Below are 20,209 nucleotides of genomic sequence, written 5' to 3' on the forward strand. Positions count from 1 at the left end.
GAGTGCACTTGACAGCGCACTCTGATGCGTAGGAAGGGGGCACCCACTATTTGCCAGAACTGGACTGCAAATATCTTAACTTCCTTCAAGATGTTAATGTTGAATAAAGAATGTTGTCTCAGGGCTCCAGGAGGACCAATCTCTCTCTCTTAAACACACAGACACACATTTTGATATCCAACCTGGTTCCAGCTCTCCGGCCACTCTTGCTAAGGACTCATCTTGATAAAATCACCATTTTTCACTGTAGGAGGCAAGTTTTCTATCTACTATATAGATGGAAGTCTACTGAAGAATGGTGAACCTCACCATGATTACTTCTCAAAGGTATCTTAACCCTATTTTCCAAAATCCAAGAGGGGATATATGGCCCATGGCACAGAATGTGCCGTAATTTTTGGCTTCCAGGACCTGTTGGGCATTTTAGATCAAGTTTGGGAATTTTCTGCTTGAGTCCCAACTACTCGAGATAGAAGCTGGAAAACTCCCTTTCCCTGCCTTCCTAATATTCTTACAGGGTGCTGGCCTGTGAACAGTGGGAGCTGACAACCATACTCACGTGGGACTCTAATTCAGGCGTGAGGGATACAGGCGCACGTGGGGAGGGTTGTGGCAGAGGCTGAGGCTCGTGGATTTGCGGATAGTAGTGAGGGAGATGCAGGACAGTGGGGCTTTCCTGGAACAATCCTATAGTCTGACTTGGGCATTTGTTCCCATGGGGCAGCCTGTAAATCCAACTCTCAGGTCCTAAAATGGTACCTACCTGCTTTTAGATAGGCGTTCCAGTCAATGGCTTCGTTCAAAGTCATTCCATCATGTTTGGGGAAAAGATTTCCTTTAACAGGTGGGTCTTTTTTTTTTTTTTCTTCCCATTAATTTGTCCATGTTTAAAGATTTCTGCATATAATACCCAAAGTATAATCAGGAAATACTAAAATAAAACACCAAGCACATTCATATAGAATTCTATACAGCCATGCATACAATACCTAAAGTTTAATTAGGAAATACTAGACTATACATATTCATATAGAATTCTATACAGCCCTGAAAAATGTAGAAAACTACCGTCATATTTAACAACATGGACTCTCCCAAACATAAATTTCAAGAAAAGAAGCCAGACAGAAAATCTACACACCACGAGTCTGTTTGTAGAAAGTTAAAATGACAGGCAAAACCAAACTATGGTGTTATTCGTCAGGATGTTGATAACTTTGAAAGCCTAGCTTCTAGGAGGCTGTTAATGTGCTATTTCTTGATCTGGGGGGTGGATAAATTAGTGTATCACTTTGTGAAATCTCTTACACTAATGATTTGTGTACTTTTCTCTATGTATTTTATGCTTCAATAAAAGTTTTTTCCCCTCCATTTATGTCATTTTTTTTTTTTTTTTTTTTTTTTTACAGCTCATCAGTATTCAGTCTGGTATATTGCTGATACAATCTGCACATTGCTGATACAGTTTTACAAAACTATATTATGTATTGCCAGTCCTCAAGAGTTAGGAAAAAAAGCTAAGTTTGGAGATAAAATATCCATACATGGGGGAATTCTAAACATAGTCTATACCTAAGGATTGCATTTCAATGGATTCAAATGAAACCAAAAATCAGCTTGACAAGGTTTACTACGTCAGAAACTCCTCAAAGGAAAGATTTCAGTCTGGAGTGTTTAGGAGGACTGTGCTCTCTCAGCCTCTTACTTAAGACTCTCCCAGCCCCATCTCTCTTATTACAGAGGGGTCTCCAAACTATGCCTCTGAAAAACCCTGGCTTCATGGACATAGGCCCTGTGCATGAGGCCTCATTTTCAAATTCACAAACCAAAATCAAAGATGAAAACTTTTTTTTTTTTTAAAAAAGGTAGTTTCATACGATTTAACGATTTAAGGCAACTCAGCTCTGGTGGTGGTGGGGGGCATTAAATAGTGATTAGAAATAGAAAGGAATGAAAACACGGCAGAGAATCAGACCATCGGAAGCCGACAAAGGCAGCCAGAACTATCTTATTTATTATAAAGATACACCATGAAGAACAGACCTGACTGTATACTGAAGCCTGGAATGGTACATGCCAAACTGTACAGTACTTATACATAAAAGTGCATTGTCACAACAGATTAACAAAACTTTTTTTCTCTTCCAGAACTAGAAAAGCATCCCCCTTTACTTTCACTTCAGAGAGGAGGGAATGTCATGGGAAGAGGCAGTACAGAGCAGAGGCGAACAGGATGGCCGTCAGCAGCACGTGAGCAGGGGAGGGGAGGGGGGCGATTTGCGGGGGACCCGGAGAGTGACTGTGGGGAACGAAAGGCACAGTCACGGCTAAGAGGAAAACAACACGTCTGATGACCATGACCTGACCATGACCGACAAGAATGCAAGACAGGACAAGGCTGAGCACCGAGGCATGAAAAGGTGCGGGGGTGGAGAAGCAGCTGGGAGAGAGGGAAGGAAATTTCAAAACAGTCAAGTGGATGCAGGAATTGGGGTGGCACTTGGGGGAGGAGGTGGGCGGGGCAACAGTAAAGAACAAGGCTAAAACTCCTCTAAAATAGAAAGGCACTTTCACATGTACATACTACGGATGTACATTGACACGATCAGGTAACAGTCACAAGCAGGAAGCCACCAATACTGCAATTAATCAAACCGACAGGAAAGGACAATACTGATTTAATTACGTGGGCAGGAGTTACCCTTAAGTCAGTAGGTAAATAGCAGTCTCTCCTGTCACACAGCCACTTACTATACTTCAAACATCTATAATAACCATCGCACTACACACTGAACTTGGATGAATGTTCTAAGGGGGGGGCATTCACAAATGCACGGTTTATATATTTTCTTTTACTAAACAGTTTCTAAGATAAGCATTATGGAACCCAGAACAATTATTTAAGCATACAAAATTCCCTACGTAATTTTAAGATACAGGTACCATTTTGATTATACTACGTAGACTTTTTTTTGTTTTGTAAAGTATACTAGGGTGGGTGAGTGAAAGCTCAATTTCCAGTTTATTTTTACTGATTTGAACAAAGCTGTGCCAGTCACCCTGCCCCATGCCTGACACCCCAGCCCAGCTGGAGGTTGGCTTTTAGCTCAGGGGCCAGTCTCCAGTCGTGAGCTCATTCATACATGGGAAGAGACTTCACTTCTAAGCTGCCCGTGCCTTGGGGCCTATGTGGCAGGTAACTCAGAGCGAGACTCAGCCCCAAGCGCATTTCCTGAATTCATGGCCCCTCACTACTGTGGTCAGGAATAAATGTCATCCCAAATCTGAAGTCTTGTAAACCCAATAGAACCACAGGCTCTTTAACCTTGGATTTCAGAGGCTGTGATTACTAAAGTTTCTTCAGTTTACAGACCCCAGAGGCTATGCTTCATTCCCAAACGCTAAGGAGACCACCGTGTCCCCCCACTTTTTTCTTAATTAAATTATAAACCCATTTTTGGGAATGGCAAAAGTACACAGACAGAAAACTCATACAATTTTGACCCTTGGCGCTCTATATCCATTGATCACTGTTCATGTTCATTGCTGTAGATGAAGTGGGACCCCGCTGTACATTATTCTATGGATTGCTCAAGGGGCACCAAAGTCAGATTACATTGTGTGAAAAACTGTTGAACAATGGCGTTTACGCCACACTTGAACATGGAGCTCTACAAAGGGCCATTCAATGGATTGAAATAATTTACAGAACACTCATCAGGAAACAGGTACTAAGAGCCGTTCACTCTATCCTAACGACCTACTCCAAGCATCCCCACCCAAACAGAAAGGCCAATTTGGTAAATCTACTTCAGTGAGTTCTGTGGATGGGACGTGAACATTCAGTTATATCAGCTGTGAATACATATTCTTGTGTAAGTGGAGTCAGGTAATCTTTGTAGAACCATAATTTACTCATCATCAAAATGACCCACTTCCCAAACTGCACATGAACCGTTAAGATCCTTGAAACTGGGGCATAACACCTCAGGGACTTATTTTCTTTCTTCTCTCCCCATTCCTTGTGACTTCCCACCTCCCCACTGTGGGCTACACCTGTGGCGGTAAAGAGGCCCACATACAGGTGAACCCTCTCAGCTGCTGAAACTTTTAAGGAACTTACTGGGTGTCATTCTGGATCCTTTGTGAAGTGGCCACTTTGTCTTATCCTTGGAATCTGAAGGCTTTTACTAAACAAAGTAAGGATTAGTGAGTCCTTACTCACTCTGAGGTCACATCCTTCCCTGGGAATTGGAAAAAAAAAAAAAGCCTCAGGGTGACAACAGAGTTATAGAGAGAAAAGACAGAGACAGGTAAAGAAAGGGAGCGATGGGAGGGTATTCGGAAGTGTTTCCTGGAAGAAGGCACAGCCTCTGAGGCTCTGAGGTCTGGAGCAGCATGTCCTCTGCCGTGCGAGGCAACAGAGTCCTGATCTGGAGGGTGGAAAGGCAGTCCTCGTTCCATCGCAGGTGTCAACAGCAAAGAGAGGAGACACTGGGGAGGATTACCAGGGAGAAGTCTGAAGAAATGAGTTTGCAGGGGTAAGATCTGAAAAGCTAAAGTTAAAGCTTGTAGAAGAACCCTTCAAAAATTAGTAAGTTCAAAACGCCTCTGCCCTTGTGACGCCCTCTGTTAACATCTTACTCATCCATCAAATAAGGAAGTGGTTTTTAAGAATCCTCTTTAATTTCTAAAAGATTTAAAGTCTCCTCCCCCATTGCTCCCACCCTTTTCTCTGTTTCTGTTTCCCCGTTAACAACAGAGAATTAGAGACCACAGTGGAATCTAGAAAGAACTGGGAGATTATCTTAAAAGTTTCAACTTCCTAGAAATTTGGGAAGGTTGTTTAAAAGGGTTCGTGCTATTCAGAGCTCAGTCCTGGCTGGGTTTCCATGGTGCCCAAAGGTGCTGAAGGACCACTAAAGCTCAAGGGGGAGAGGGTGGGGGGGGGTGTTGCACAAGATGCCGAGCTGGGTCTCTTTTTCAAAATGGGCAAGAAGGATGTTGTAAAAATTCAGAGGTTTACAATACCTGGAAATATTATATTTGAAATAATTTTTTTCACTATTTAATCCATTTGTGAAATCAGGCTGCAGGCAAGCCACCAGCAGTGTGACTTGGAAAGGTAACAGTATCTCACAAATGTCATCTCTCTTTGCATTAGAATGATTAGACTGGCAAACTGAGGTAGAGATCAAAGTAATGTCTGGATTTTAGTACAGATCCCCATTTTTTCCACATTGATGCATTCACCAATGAGCTGAGAAATCAAAGCCCATACTGTAACTCTTAGGTGGGCACGCAGTTGGCTGCCAGTTTGAAATCAAAGTGGTCCAGAGGGGTTAGTTCTGGCCACCCATTTTTCTGAAAACAAAACAAAAAACACCCCCAAACCAAAAAACAAACAAAAAAACTCTTCCTCAGTAAGTTCAACGACAGGGTAGATAAAATGCTCATAGGTTTACAGATGGTATAAGCTGCTGCTGTTAGGACAGTGGTGATCTGTACCTTAGTAAAAACAAATGAATTCAAAGCAAGCTTTTTAAGATAGAGGAGAAACAGAGCATAAATATGGGCTAAAGAAAAACTGTCTGTGGGTGAGGATGTCAGAGAAAGAGGGTGTCAGTGGAGTTCAGCTGACTGTGTGAGTGATGTAGTAGAGACCACACGGAGAAAACAAAAAAAGCCATGGTTCCAGGATGCACAACCGGGAGGAAGTCGTCCTGGAAGCATGAGGTCATCGTCCCACCTCGGCTGCTCTGGCTCTTACGCCAGTACCGTAGCTCAAAGAGACAAATGCCGAGGGGAGCTGGGGATTCAATTTAGGATCATCAGGCCTCTGTAGCACGTTTAAAGGAACCCAGGTCATCTTGTCAGGGGAAGGGAAGGCCGGCGAACCAAGGACTTGTGCGCTGTCTGCTTTCTCCGTTGCCACAGAGGAAGACACGGGGGCTTAGGGGAGCTAGAAGTTGTTTTCTAGGCAACAACAGACCTCTGAAGGGGTTCATGGAGTAGTGTAACCAGACAGTCTTTAAAATTAGACTGTTCTAGTCTGCAGTGAACGTAGGGGATGGACTTGGAAACCCTCCGGGGCCTGATCAGGCTTGGGGAAAGAGTCACAGCAATAGCTCTGGAGGACTGTCCCTTCCCAGGTTCAGTTCAAGCAGTAACTGCAGAGGTTCTACCCGCTCCCGCTGAGACTTTCACCTGGACCCAGGGAAACGACTGTTAAGAAAGTCAGCCGGTGGGCTGCAGCTCGCGCTGGGAACACCCCACTGTGACAACAGCAAGTCTGTAGCGAGAGCCAGCCCCCTGCCCCACTGCATGGAATAAGAGGTACTCACTGTCAGCTACCAAAAAATCCATTGTCACCTTTCAGCCTTACCCCGAGTGCCAGAGACCAACACTGGTTACATTCCAAGGCCTGGAACTCAGATCCTCCTGCCTTTGGATTCAGACGCTTCTGACTCATCCAGGCTACACTAAGCCTGAAGCACTGTGCAACGTGCAGGGCAGAGCGGTGATGCCTTCATTACAAATGGTGCAGCATTGGATTTTCAAGTAAGTCTAAGTGTTTCTATTGTCTTTAAAATGACACAGGATATGTCCAGTTATTAAAAAAAAGGATGAAATTACAAAATACAAATGCCCGTGTTAATTTAGCTAGTCTCAGACATTACATTCGAGAACACAGAAAAGCCAAAGGGTCTCCAGTTAAAAGCACACGACTAAGGAAAGTTAAGGATTGTTGACTTTTGTCACTAATCCGTTTTCTCTTTCTAATCACCTCCCCATATGCTCGCTCAGTTGGTTTTTACATTGTGCAAGACTTGTCTGCTGGACCCTGGGAAGGTGGGGTGGGCCCTACTGTAGGGTTTGTTTTTGGAAGAACAGCAGGTTTCGGCCGAAGGGCTGGGGGCTTCAGCTGCACGCCCATTCTGGGCGCCACCATAGGCTTGAAAGTACTCATTGTGTCACTGGAGGAGCTAGTGCTACGTCGAATCTGAGGCTCCGAGCTCCTGAGGGCAACGTTGTGCAAAGGGCTGAGAGATTCCGTGGACGTGGCAGGGGTGGGAGAGTTTTTCACTTGTTCTAAGGTATCCAGCACCACATCGGGGGCGTGCTTTGCTGTACTCTGTCTCTCCAGTTCTCGGAGTTCATTCAAAGCAGTGTTCATTGTCTCTTCAATATCCTGTTGAAAAAGAACCAGAAGTGAGAGATGGTAACTAAACTTATTCTGGTGATCATTTTGAAATGTATAGAAATATCGAATCACTATGTCATGTGACGGGAATTAGCAGTGTTGTAGGTCAAGCATACTTCAAAAACAAACTCATAGCAAAAGAGATCAGATTTGTGGTTCCCAGAGGCGGGGGGTTGCGGGGATGGGCAATTGGATGAAGGCAGTCTAAAGGGACGAACTCCAGTCATAAGATGAATTAAGTACTAGGGATGTGATGTACAACGTGATAACTATAATGAGCACCGCTGTAGGTTACATGTGAAGGTTAAGAGAGTAAATCCTAAGTTCTCATCACAAGGAAAAACATTTTTTCTTCTCTTTCTTTAATTTTGTATCTCTGTGAGATGCTGGATGTTCACTAAATCCACGGTGGTAATCATTTCATGATGCGTGCAAGTCAAATCATTATGCTGTACACCTTAAACTTATATGGTGCTGTGTGTCAATGATAACTCGATAATTAGCTGAAAAAAAAATAACCAGCAAGAGAGACAGACTAGGCTGATAATGAATACTAATGTATAGAAACCATATACTTCACTTCAAAGCAGGCAGACCAGCAAAAGCATGACGGTTTTAACACCAGCCTGTGGAGTGTGTAAACCTAATGCCATCTCACACGACCACCGTGACTCAGGATGTGCAGGAGACAAGACGTGCGATGGCACCAGTGGCTCAAAGAGCCACAGAACAAGCACTGGCCATTCTGAGGCACGTGGCAGCCCTCTGGTGGGTTTGACCTTACATGCTGACATCTTAGATGGAATTCTATTTCAATCTGTGGTAAAAGATGGCTTAAATTTAGCGCAACAATTTTTAAGAAATGCGTATAGGCATGAAAAATCAGGCTTCTTTCATTCATTCAACAGATAATTTTTGAGCACTTTTATATACTTGACTAACTCCTAGCAGTTCTTCAGAATTCATTTTAAGACTCCCCCTGACGCTTCTGTCCAGTGGATCTCAATGGAAGTGGTACTGCCCCATGGAGGGCATTTCTGTAATATGGTGTACGTGTATGTGTAGTTTTAAATGTCAAAATAACCAGGTGGCATTATTGGCATTTGGTGCGCAGGGGCCAGAGATACTGGATACCTTACAAGTGTCCTGATAATTTACATGCAATGAATTGTCCCATATCTCGTTCAACTTTTAAATGTCCTCCAGACATTTATGTAGGTGAAAATTTTTTTATAATAGTCTGAGTCTAGAACCTAACTTTCTTATATATAAACACAAAATATATTTTTCATGGTGTCTTCTAGGAATGAAACTATCATGTAAATTATACCCTGCTTTGATTAGAACTGTATGACCGAAGGTGGTCCACCATTTTAGAAAAATCATAATTTTTTTCCACAATGGGAACACCATTATGGAAACTGAGTCGAAACTAATTAACTTAATAATACTCTTATATCAACATACATTTTTAATTGTATTTATGGTAAGTCTACATGTAGGTGAAAGCATCTCACTACTTCATTTGTCTTCTAATGTAGTTAAGCATTCTGAAATACATTTCTTTTAATACTAATCTCCTTTTGTTTTTCCTTTACATTGTATTTAGGGCTTTATATGTTTTAAAAAAATTGGCATATCATCAGTTTTTCAGATAATAAAGGGGGAATTACAAAATATTTGTTTTAAAAACGTGAGGTGTGCACCATCGACAGATGAATGGATAAGTGAAATGTGCTGTATACGTACAATGGATTATTACTGGGCCTTAAAACGGAAATCCTGCCACATGCTACATTAAAGGCATTATGTTAAGTGAAGTAAGCCTGTCACAAAAAGAAAAATACTGCATGATGCCACTTATACGAGGTGGGCACATTCACAGAAGCAAAAAGTATTTAGAATAGTGGTGGCGAGGGCACGGTGGGGAGGGGAAAAAGGGAGTTGTTCTTAGATGGGTACAGAGTTTTAGTTTTGCAGAATGAAAAAGTTCTGGAGATCTGTTACACAGCCATGTGAATACACTTTACTGACCTATACACTTAGAAATGGTAAAGAGGGTCAGTTTTACATTATGTTGTTTTTTTTAGAATTAACTTATTTTTGGCTGGGTTGGGTCTTCGTTGCTGCACGCAGGCTTTTCTCTAGTTGCGGCGAACGGGGGCTACTCTTCATTGTGGTGCGCGGGCTTCTCATTGCTGTGGCTTCTCTTGTTGCAGAGCATGGGCTCTAGGCACGCCAGCTTCAGTAGTTGTGGCGCACTGGGCTTAGCTGCTCCACAGACTGTGGGATCTTCCCAGACCAGGGATCGAACCTGTGTCCCGTGCATCGGCAGGCGGATTCTTAACCACTGCACCACCAGGGAAGTCCCATATTATGTTTTTTATACACTGCCCCCCCCCCCCGCACCAACACACACACATGGTGGAGTACTGTGTGAGATAGGGTGGGTGGAGAACCACTGCCCTGGTCTCATGGAAATACCTCTTCTCCATATTCCCAGGCTTCTTCCACTCACCTGGAGCATTAGCCTGTGGCCCTGCACAGCAGCAACTGATTTCCATATCTGCCTCCTCCACTGAATTATGAGCACCTTCATGCAGCGGCTTACTGACCATTGATTTAACTCTGTGTCCATAACACCTAGCATGGGAGCTGCCATACAGTAAGTGCTCAGTAAAGACTTGCTAAATGAATAAATGAAGATCCAGTGATCACATGTGGATATGTCAATTTTTTTAAAAAAGCTCTATCAGGGATTCCACTGATTTGTTTACTAAAAGAAATTGCATGTTTTTGGTATGAACACCATGATGGCAGGCTTACTTGTCCTCATGGGAAAATCTGAAGATGAGAGATGGAAAGATAAATAAAGGACACAGCTGGAAGCCATATTGTGAGGATGACATCACTTTTCAAGTAATTATTTTCATATGTGATTTCCATTTGACGCTAAATATATGGATTTGTTTTTTTACAAGTATTTGCGCCAGAGAGAACGTGTAGAGCCTGGTTTATCTGTCGAGTTTTTGTTTTTATGATTTACAATGAAAGGATTTTGGTTCTAGAAGCAAAAGGGTTAAAACAGACCTTATTATACCTTCCCACCACTAAACTCCTACTCCCTGTCTCTCTAACCTAAATGCTGTTTCACCTACTTATTACAAGGAATGATGTTATGGATTATAGCCAAATATCATTGGTTCTAAAGAGACCTCAAAGGACTCTGCATTGCACTTCAAATAAAAAAAAAAACCCAAAAAGGTCAAGTCTTTTTGGTTTTTGCTGAAAAACTGTTGTGCACTTAAAATTGGTTTAATTTTGTAAAAACACATTAAACTCTCCACACAATCTAATTTGCTATCCAAAATTCTTTTTAGTTAGGACAATGAAAATAGCTTGGAAATTTGTCATATCAAATGCAGGTTTCCTTGAGCACTTTTTATTAAAAATAATCCATCTTTAATACTTCCCCATGTTTGTTTCATTAATTTCTCACTTCCTTTTTTGATCTATTCCATTTTTAAGCTTCAGTGATACCTGGAAGACACTTTACTGAAATGGTGAACCCTGAATCTATTCACCTCCTTTTTCACTGGCCATACACATATTTTCTTCTTTTTTTTTCCATTGAAGTATACTCGATTTACAATATTGTGTTAGTTTCAGGTGTACAGCATAGTGATTCAGTTTTTTTTCCTGTCATACTATTTTTAAATTAATTAATTTTATTTATTTATTTTTGGCTGCATTGGGTCTTCGTTGCTGTGCGTGGGCTTTCTCTAGTTGCAGCGAGCAGGGGCTACTCTTCGTTGCGGTGCGCAGGCTTCTCATTGCGGTGGCTTCTCTTGTTGCAGAGCATGGGCTCTACGTGCGCGGGCTTCAGTAGTTGTGGTGCATGGGCTTAGTTGCTCCGCGGCATGTGGGATCTTCCCGGACCAGGGTTTGAACCCGTGTCCCCTGCATTGGCAGGCGGATTCTTAACCACTGCGCCACCAGGCAAACCACTGCGCCACCAGGCAAACCCTACTTTGTCAATTCTGATCATTAGAAAAAACTACAAGGCCCTTCTCTGCAGTCACTATTGGGAAGTAAAGACACACATCCATTCAGGAGTGACAGAGGAGCCAAACTTGCTGTTCTTCAAACAGCCAACCATCATTTTCTCACTTCATTTACTGAGTAATCCACCATGTCCTAAGATGAAAGTGTCACTTTCATCATACACTACAAATGTTGTTTCAGGGCTCTCCATTCCATTCCATCTGTTTGTCTGTTTTACTAGCTCTGGCATGCACTTCGGATCTGGTAGGGCTAGTCCTTCCTCATTCTTCTTCTTTTTTAGAATTTTCCTGGCCATTCAGCAAGGATGTGTTTGACTGTCCTGGGTCCTAAGTTTCTGCCGTGTCTTTGTTTAAATCACTATGAACCTAATACACTTGGGCCCTTCCAGTATCACATGGACTTAAATTGAAGAATGGGTTAATTTCTTTTCTGTTGTCTTTAGTTGATTCTGTACAAAAGACATGGCTCCAGAAAGTAACTCCTGTACGCCTCCTTCGTCACACACCGGTACTTACCATGCAATATTCTATCCAAAGCAGCCTACCTGAGCGATTGTCTCTGGGTCCAGTGGCTTGTGGTCGTTGAAGCCTGTATATTGCCCTGATGATGTGGACCTTCTAATAGGAGGGCTGTCAATCTTCTTGAGGGAGTCGTGGCGGCTGATGTTGGTCAAGCTGCCGTGACCCGGCCGACGCCTCCTCTCGGGACTGTCATTATTGAGGCCACGGTTCTGTAGTAGGCCCCGGGGGTGACTGCCCAGGCTTGGGGACCCCAGGTCAATTGAGGAGTTGGAAAGACCATGTGGGGGATGGAGAGGGCAATGGCCATCACTGGTCCTGCCAGGACGCCTCATTGGAGGGGGTGGCTCTCCTCTTTTTCTTTGCCTAGACAGAGACAGAGCGCGAGAGGATAGGAGAGGTTATCACACAGGGTAATTCTGCAAGGCTGTGGATGACACGGCCCCTCAGAGCCCCTGGAGAAGTGGAGGTTCAGGAGCCTGGTGACCACTCCACCTACCTGGCTAAATAGCCATCAGGATGACGGTCTGTTGGGGAGTTCATGTCCTTGGATGAAGACTTGTCTTCAGTCACGGGCCCACTGCTGGCCTCACTGTCGGCTTTTTGGCTTAGAGTGTCTGAAAACGTATCATCCCTGAAACGATGAGAATCAAGAGTGAGGGTCTTTTGCTAGACGAATGGGGACAAAAGAATAAGTGATGGCATTTATGTATGTAAGTCTTTCTCTTACTAACGTCACTTTTTTCTCTTCACTATAAGAATAATAACGTTTCATGGCAGATAAATTGGAAAATTCCGAAATTCCCATAAAAATCACCCATAATATAACGTAACATCCAGAGACAACTACTGTTCGAATTCTAGAAAATATCCTTCTCTGCTTTTCTTCGCTGCCTGGGATACATATCTACAAGGATGTCCACAGGTATGTACAGTATTTATACTATAGATATTTATATGTTTATGTACTTTAGATATATATGACTGTATGTCTGCATACACACACATCATATTTCTTGCATTCTGAGAGACACATTTTAACATTTTAAAACTTAGGCTCAATCAGTCACTGTATACATTTTATGTGGTATTTTCCCCTTTTCCTTGAAGAGCTGTTCATAAATTGGTGCTGCATTGTGAAATACTGCAGTCACAAAATTAAAATTACACTGTACATGGTATTTTGTAACTTGTTTCTTTCACTTAAAATTATGACCAGACGGGAAGATGTCTCTTTAAGTATTTTTTTGAAAGCAGAGCTTTCTCATCAGCAAAATTAATAAAAAGCCTGAAGATGATTTTCTTTAGACTTGAAGTCAGCATCCTCTCTCTTGGGAATGTGGAATTGAAACAGTAGACAGGCACCAAGAGAAGAGCCACCACTGTTTCTGGAATCAGCAGGGCCACTTAAGCTCCTAAAGCCATCCTCCGCACAGGGTATTTTTCTAAGAACCTGAACGCTTCAGAAGGTGTGTCTCTCACTAGTCCTTGGCTCCAGACCTTCTAGGAGAGTTTGGGAAATGAGAAGCTGTTGGCCCTGAAGTGCTGTTAGCAAAGACCCATTAGTAAGGTGAAGAACTGTGCCCAGCTCAGAAATTTTTGCTCTGTAATCCCTTCTGCTCGCTTCTCACGAGACCAAAGTCATTTTAAGAACAATAGCTGCTGGGCTTCCCTGGTGGCTCAGTGGTTAAAAATCCGCCTGCCAATGCAGGGGACAAGGGTTTGAGCCCTGGTCCGGGAAGATCCCGGAAGATCCCACATGCCGCAGAGCAGCTAAGCCTGTGTGCCACAACTACTGAGCCTGCTCTCCAGAGCCTGTGAGCCACAACTACTGAGCCCGTGTGCCAGAACTACTGAAGCCCGTGCACCTAGAGCCCATGCTCCGCAGCAAGAGAAGCCACCACAGTGAGAAGCCTGCACACTGCAACTTCTGAATAACCCCCGCTCGCCGAAACTAGAGAAAGCCCACATGCAGCAACGAAGTCCCAATGCAGCCAATAAATAAATAAGCAAACAAATAAATAAATTTATATATATAAAAACAGTGGCTGGAGTCTTCTCTTGGGAGCGTCAGGTGATGGAAGTTGGGACTACTTACATGTCCTGCACCACTATGTACTGGTGGGGCACAAGCCCGTCGATCCCGTTGTGTCTTCCTTCCCACCAGTCCTCGGATGCGCGGTGATACAGCAGCAGGGAAGCACCCTTCTTGAAGGACAGCTCTCTGGCAGACCGCCCAACATAGTCAAACTTGGCTATTGCTTCTATTGGCTCATTTTCTACAAAGAACACACCAGAAGATGGTGAGAGCCAGGGTTCTCAGGAAGGCATGATGCACTAACTGAAAGGTCTATATGAGTCTTTAGAAATAAACAAGGTCGTTTTAATATCCAGACTGAACAAGGTAATAAAATCATCAAGACAATGAGAAAATGATGCTGTTAAAAGAGATACAGAAAAATATTCTCTTGCTGTCATCAGTTTTTCAGGCCAAGAAAAACTGAACATTAGCTCTTAGTTTCCACAGCCTCTTACTAGCGATACCATGACGGTCTAATAAAAAAATATTTAAAGTTTTGCAATATGATATATAAAATCTCTCCTTGGGTTGTAATATCTTCTGCAACAGCTCCAGTATTATCTTGACCAATATTATTTGATCAAGTTCCCTGGCAACATGTTAATACCATTTAGAACATGGAAGAATCACTATCTCAGAACATTAAGAAGTTTATGCTTTATTTGCTTATTTAAAAAAAAAATCAAGTTTACAGAAATCACCACATTAAATACTATTTGAATACATTTAATTTCCTTATGTATTTTTTTGGCACTATCAAATCTTGAAACTACTACCAACAGTAAAGACAACTTTATTTTTTCTAGTATCAAAAACAAATTCTGCATATCACCTGTGAAACAAGCATACCTACTCAAACGACCAGATTCAAAAATTATATCTTCTAGAGATCAAAAAATATTCAAGGGAACAATGGTGAGTGAAAAAAGCCAACCTCAGAAAGTTACATATTGCCTGATTCCATTGATACGGCATGCTTGAAATGACATAATAATTGAGACGGAGAATAGATTAGTGGTTGCCAGAGGCTGGGGTCGGGGGGAAGTGATGGAAGGAAACAGCTAAGGCTATTAAAGGGTAGCACGAAGGATCCTTGTGATGGAACTGTTCTTGATCTTGACTGTGGTTGTGATCACACAAATCTACACGTGTGGTAAAACTGTACAGAACTAAGTAAACACATACACGAATGAGTGCATGTAAAACTGGTGAAATGTGAAAATGGTGGAGGGAGTATATCAATATCAGTTTCCTACTTGTAACATTATACTACAGTTATGTAAAACGTTACCACTGGGGCAAACTGGGAGAAGGGTGTATGGCATCTCTCTGTTGCGTTTCTTACAACTGCATGTGAATCTGCAATGACCTCAAAATTAAAAGTTGAAAAAAGCTATCAAGCTCTGGGCCTAGAATTGGAATTTCAGCTCTATTCTAATTCTGACCACAAATATTAAAGGCAAATAAGAGGACAAACTACTCAAAACAACTACAAGAGTTGCTTTTTGTGATCCAGCTCATTGCAAAAAGCCCTGAATCGGGGGCTTTATGATCCTATCTCCCCTCTCCCACCATCACCCCATCCCTGCTACCAACAGTAGGTGAGTAGGGCTTCCCTGGTGGCACAGTGGTTAAGAATCTGCCTGCCAATGCAGGAGACACAGGTTCGAGCCCTGGTCTGGGAAGATCCCACGTGATGCGGAGCAACTAAGCCCGTGTGCCACGACTACTGAGCCCACGTGCCACAACTACTGAAGCCCGTGAACCTAGAGCCCGTGCTCCGCAACAAGAGAAGCCACCACAATAAGCATGCGCACCACAACGAAGAGTAGCCCACACTCTCCACAACTAGAGAAGGCCCGCGCGCACCAATGAAGACCCAACGCAGCCAAAAATAAATAAAATTATAATAGGTGAGTAAACTGCTAATTAGCAAGAAACAGAACAAAAAAGGGTCAGTACAAGTGGCATATGCTTAGAGAAATCTGTCTATGCAATGAACGATACCTCATTTGCTAAAAACTGAGCATGTATCACTTTCCAAATACTCTAGAATATATGCACACGTAATAGATTAAAACCTGCCTGTCAAATATTTTGTAAGGAACTTTTATCTTCTATTTCCCTTGGTAACAAACCTTTCCATTTAAGAGTTTATTGCTTCCCAAAGTTTACTGCAATATCTTCAATATCTGTTGTACTTCTATGAAATAACTGCACAAGAAATCCTTGGATAGCCAGCTAAACTTTCTCACTTGATAAATTCAAACATCCTCTGGGATGGCAAGAGCATGAAAATCAACAAACATACTGAAAAAGCTTAGGGTTTACCTTATATGAAGGGCCTGGGTGAATTTCAGCTCTATGTTTAAAATAAAGACACACAAAAAAAGCCCCATCTTTTTGCTAGTGGATAATATTTAAGGTGAATGATATTTCATATGGCAGAACCACAACACGATCTGCACATAGTATACTTCTCAGCAAAGTAGGTGTAAAAATAATTTTAAAACAATAGTTTAAGTCCTTTAATAACTGATAACTTTTAGATCGTATGTTAACACTCTGATAGTCCATCCTAAAATTATATTTTAATAAAACAATAGCAGCTTTATGAAATATCCATAAGTCTGCTCACAGAGGAGGAAACAGAACTTTTATTCAAGGAGACTGACTTTATAGTCTGTTCTAAACTTGCATGTAAAGAATAAATCCTGCTTGAACTGAAATGACAGATGCCAATTTTTTTTACCCCAGTTCTCCCTGGGGAAGGGGTCCCCAACCCCCAGGCCACGGACCAGTACCTGTTAGGAACTCGGCGGCACGGCGGGAGGTGAGCGGCAGGTGAGCGAGCAAAGCTTCATCTGTACTTACATCTTCATTGCTCGTACTACCACCTGAGCTCCGCCTCCTGTCAGCATTATGGTGAGTTGTATAATGATTTCATTATATATTATAATGTAATAATAATAGAAATAAAGTGCACAATAAATGTAATGTGCTTGAATCATCCTGAAACTATTCCCCCGCCCCTGGTCTGTGGAAAAATTGTCTTCCACGAAACCGGTCCCTGGTGCCAAAAAGGTTGGGAACCACTGCTCTGGGGGACAGAAATCAACCTGTCTGTGGTACAGGGGACACAAATAAACATCCACAGAGGAGTGAAGTCATGCCAATGAACTCATGCCAAAAAGAGCTTCGTGATATGTAGTTTGCAAATTCTTATGTGACACACCCATATGTTTAAATTGTTTTACTGAAAGAAAGTGGAAAGATAACAGCAAAACATAGCATACAACCTATGTACCTGTCAAAGGGAAAAGAAGAGAGAACTATTAATATTCTTTAATGCCATTCAGTCTTACACTGTCAACACTGGCCAAGGGCGATTTAAGACTATTTAATAGATATATACAAATTTTATCATAATTTCATCATCATGCCCTCTATGCTCATTATCTCTTTTTGTTTTTGGAAACAACTAGCAACAAGATTATCAGACTCTGCTTATATAATTCAAATGTAAAGACGTTTTAAAAGAATGACCAGATGGATCAGAAGTACACTTTACTGGTAATCCTACTACATCAACTAGTAATTCTGAGCAATTTCATTATTTTGACTCTTTCCACTCCCATGAGAGAAATTTCACAGTCAAGTGTCAATAAGCTATTTATACACATCTGAGTCTCATCATTGCAGAGCAAATCGATCTCAGGGCATGGAGACACACCATACCCCTTTCATATAGGGTTACACAGTCCTTTAAGGTCCTGCAGAGACTTTGTAGAATGCTACTGCTACCAATAACAACATTAATAAGGGTGAACACGATAACTTCATTTTCCTACAAGGCAATTACAATTTTGTGCAAAGGGAAAGAAAATTCAACAAAGCTGATTTTCTGACTGCCTGGTGCTATCAAGTCTTATATTTCCATTTCTTGTAATTTTATACAAAGTGCTAGTACATCACACTACCCCTTTGGGACCTTGCTGTCCCTGACACTTTCTCTCCTAGATCTGTTACCCACTGCCCTTGCGGACGATGATTCTGTTCTGTGACAGCCTGTCTTTTGGAAACAAAAGCTACTCTCTAGTGATACCATGACAGAGAAAAGAAAACACAATACCTAGATGATCAAAAAGACAATCAACACTCCAGTTAATTTAGTTACAGGACTTTCTGGCTGCGGGCAAGGGTCTCTGTCCTTTGTAAGCAATGCTTTTCTTTCCAGCAAAATCAGGTGAACATGATCAAAATATTATCTCAAACACAGAGCCCTCAGCAAAGCTGCTCTTTTGTAGCCAAGAGGTAAGAACAACTGCCAGATGGTGCGGTGGTAAGACAGATGCTTGGAAAGAGAGATGGCTGGGGCTTTGTCTTGGGCTTTTCCTGCCACTGGGGCAAGCAAGGAAACACTCACAAGTCATCAGTGAAAAAGGAATGAATCACAAAGAAACACAGAAACTCAAGACAGAAGAATGGAGAGTGGCCGAGGGAGGGCTCAGAGACCTTCAAAAGCAATACCACAGAAATAGAAGCTCTCACTTTAGTTTCTTCTAACTTAAGTTCTAAAAATGTCAATTTATCCTACTTTTAAAAACACAGGGGCTTCCCTGGTGGCGCAGTTGAGAATCCGCCTGCCAATGCAGGGGACACGGGTTCAAGCCCTGGTCCGGGAAGATCCCACATGCCGCGGAGCAACTAAGCCCGTGCACCACGACTACTGAGCCTGCGCTCTAGAGCCCATGAGCCACAACTACTGAGCCTGCGTGCTGCAACTACTGAAGCCCGCATGCCTAGAGCCCGTGCTCTGCAGCAAGAGCAGCCACTGCAATGAGAAGCCCGTGCACTGCAACAAAGAGTAGCCCCCACTCTCCACAACTAGAGAAAGCCCGTGTGCAGCCACGAAGACCCAACACAGCCAAAAATAAATAAATAAAATAAATTAATATATATATTAAAAAAACACACAAATAAACTTTTTTTTTTTTTTTTTTATAGCACAGGGTAGACCTAGACATCCTGAAAACCCTCCTGCTGAAATCAACTAAAAATGCTGGATTAAAAAAAAATCTTTGTAATCACATTAATTATGACTGTGAGGAATATTAAAGACCAAAAACCTGGTGAATGTGGGAACCCACCAAGGTAAACAGAACACTAGAATATGTTAAGTCAGAGTTTGCCTGGAGGGAATTTTCCCTGCCTGGTTAACTTAAACTTTATTCTGCACAAAAGACTAGGTCCAGGGGCTGCCCAGTGTGGAGAATCTAAGCCCCACCAAAGGATCAAACTCTCTGTGTCACAGTGGACTTCTAGTTCTGAAATCTTCCTCCCTTCTCACTCTCCATACTTCTCCATAGATGTAACCACACCAACTTTGGACTTAAGGAAATAATCTATCTCAAGCCTTGGGAAACAAATCACCTTAGAGAATCCCAACCACGTTTCAGTCCTCTGGCAGGTTTGCAGTTTAAGTTCACACTACCTGGGTGGTCTGAAACAATCTCAGACTAAAAATCTACTGTGGTCCCAGGCTGGTTATGCACCAGGCAGAAGTATATGAAAACCCTCTCTGGAGGGGACATACCTTCAACTCAACATAAAGGAATTCCATGAAGTTCTAAGAAATAGGTAAAAAAATTTATAAAACACACTGGAAATAAGATTCAATGAGCAAAGCCGACAAAAACAGATCCAGGAAGACTTCAGCTATTAGCATGATTAGACACATAATCTAAAACAATGGAAAGGATTAATATCGTAAGAGCAACCGACCAAGTAGATGTGAAAGTAAACTGAACAGAACTTGTAGAAAAAAAAATTAAAAATAAAAGCACAGTAAATGGGTTTAAAGCAGATTAGTCACAGCTAAAGAGAGAATAAAAGGCTTATGCATACAGCTAAAGAGGTACTAAGAAAAAACCGACCGCTTTATATGTTCACATTAAAAAAGTGTCAAAAAGTAATGTTAAATATTAAAGTTAAGAAGTCAGAGAGACAAAAAATGATTACTACAGAGAAAAGTATAAAAGTTTAATGGGAGACATTAAGTAACTAGAAAGGTGTTTGTGGATTGGAAGACTAAATATTTTAAAATATCAATTTTTTTCATATTAATGTATGTAGGATCAGTGCAATGGCAGTCCAAACCTCAACAGGTCTTTAGGTTTTTTTTTCCTTGTTTGTTTCAAGAACTTGAAAAACTGAGTTTAAAATTTAAGTGAAAAAGGCCAAGAATTGTTAAGAGGAACAAATTCAGAGGTCTTGATTTGCCACATGTTAAGATTTATTAAAAGGTATCAAAATTAAGACAGGGGTGTAGGGATAGACAAG

The 20,209-nt window shown here is 41.9% G+C and overlaps 1 protein-coding gene across 3 annotated transcripts in view; it reads right to left on the reverse strand.

Annotated features, from left to right (window-relative positions):
- Nucleotides 1-1,552: 1,552 nt before the first annotated feature.
- Nucleotides 1,553-20,209, reverse strand: part of SRGAP1 (SLIT-ROBO Rho GTPase activating protein 1) — a 276,149-nt gene continuing 257,492 nt past the window's right edge. For 2 of the 3 annotated variants that reach the window (XM_030866395.3, XM_060306516.2), the window contains 4 exons: nt 13,886-14,066; nt 12,287-12,421; nt 11,814-12,153; nt 1,553-7,192 (listed from right to left, as the gene is read on the reverse strand). In XM_030866395.3, coding sequence (XP_030722255.1) covers nt 6,815-7,192; nt 11,814-12,153; nt 12,287-12,421; nt 13,886-14,066 — 1,034 coding nt within the window. In that variant the 3' untranslated portion in view covers nt 1,553-6,814. The remainder of the gene's footprint in view (nt 7,193-11,813; nt 12,154-12,286; nt 12,422-13,885; nt 14,067-20,209) is intronic. The other variant, XM_030866397.3, reaches the window with a different exon arrangement.

This window comes from Globicephala melas, chromosome 10 (genome assembly GCF_963455315.2).
Source record: "Globicephala melas chromosome 10, mGloMel1.2, whole genome shotgun sequence".
Taxonomy (NCBI): Eukaryota; Metazoa; Chordata; class Mammalia; order Artiodactyla; family Delphinidae; genus Globicephala; species Globicephala melas.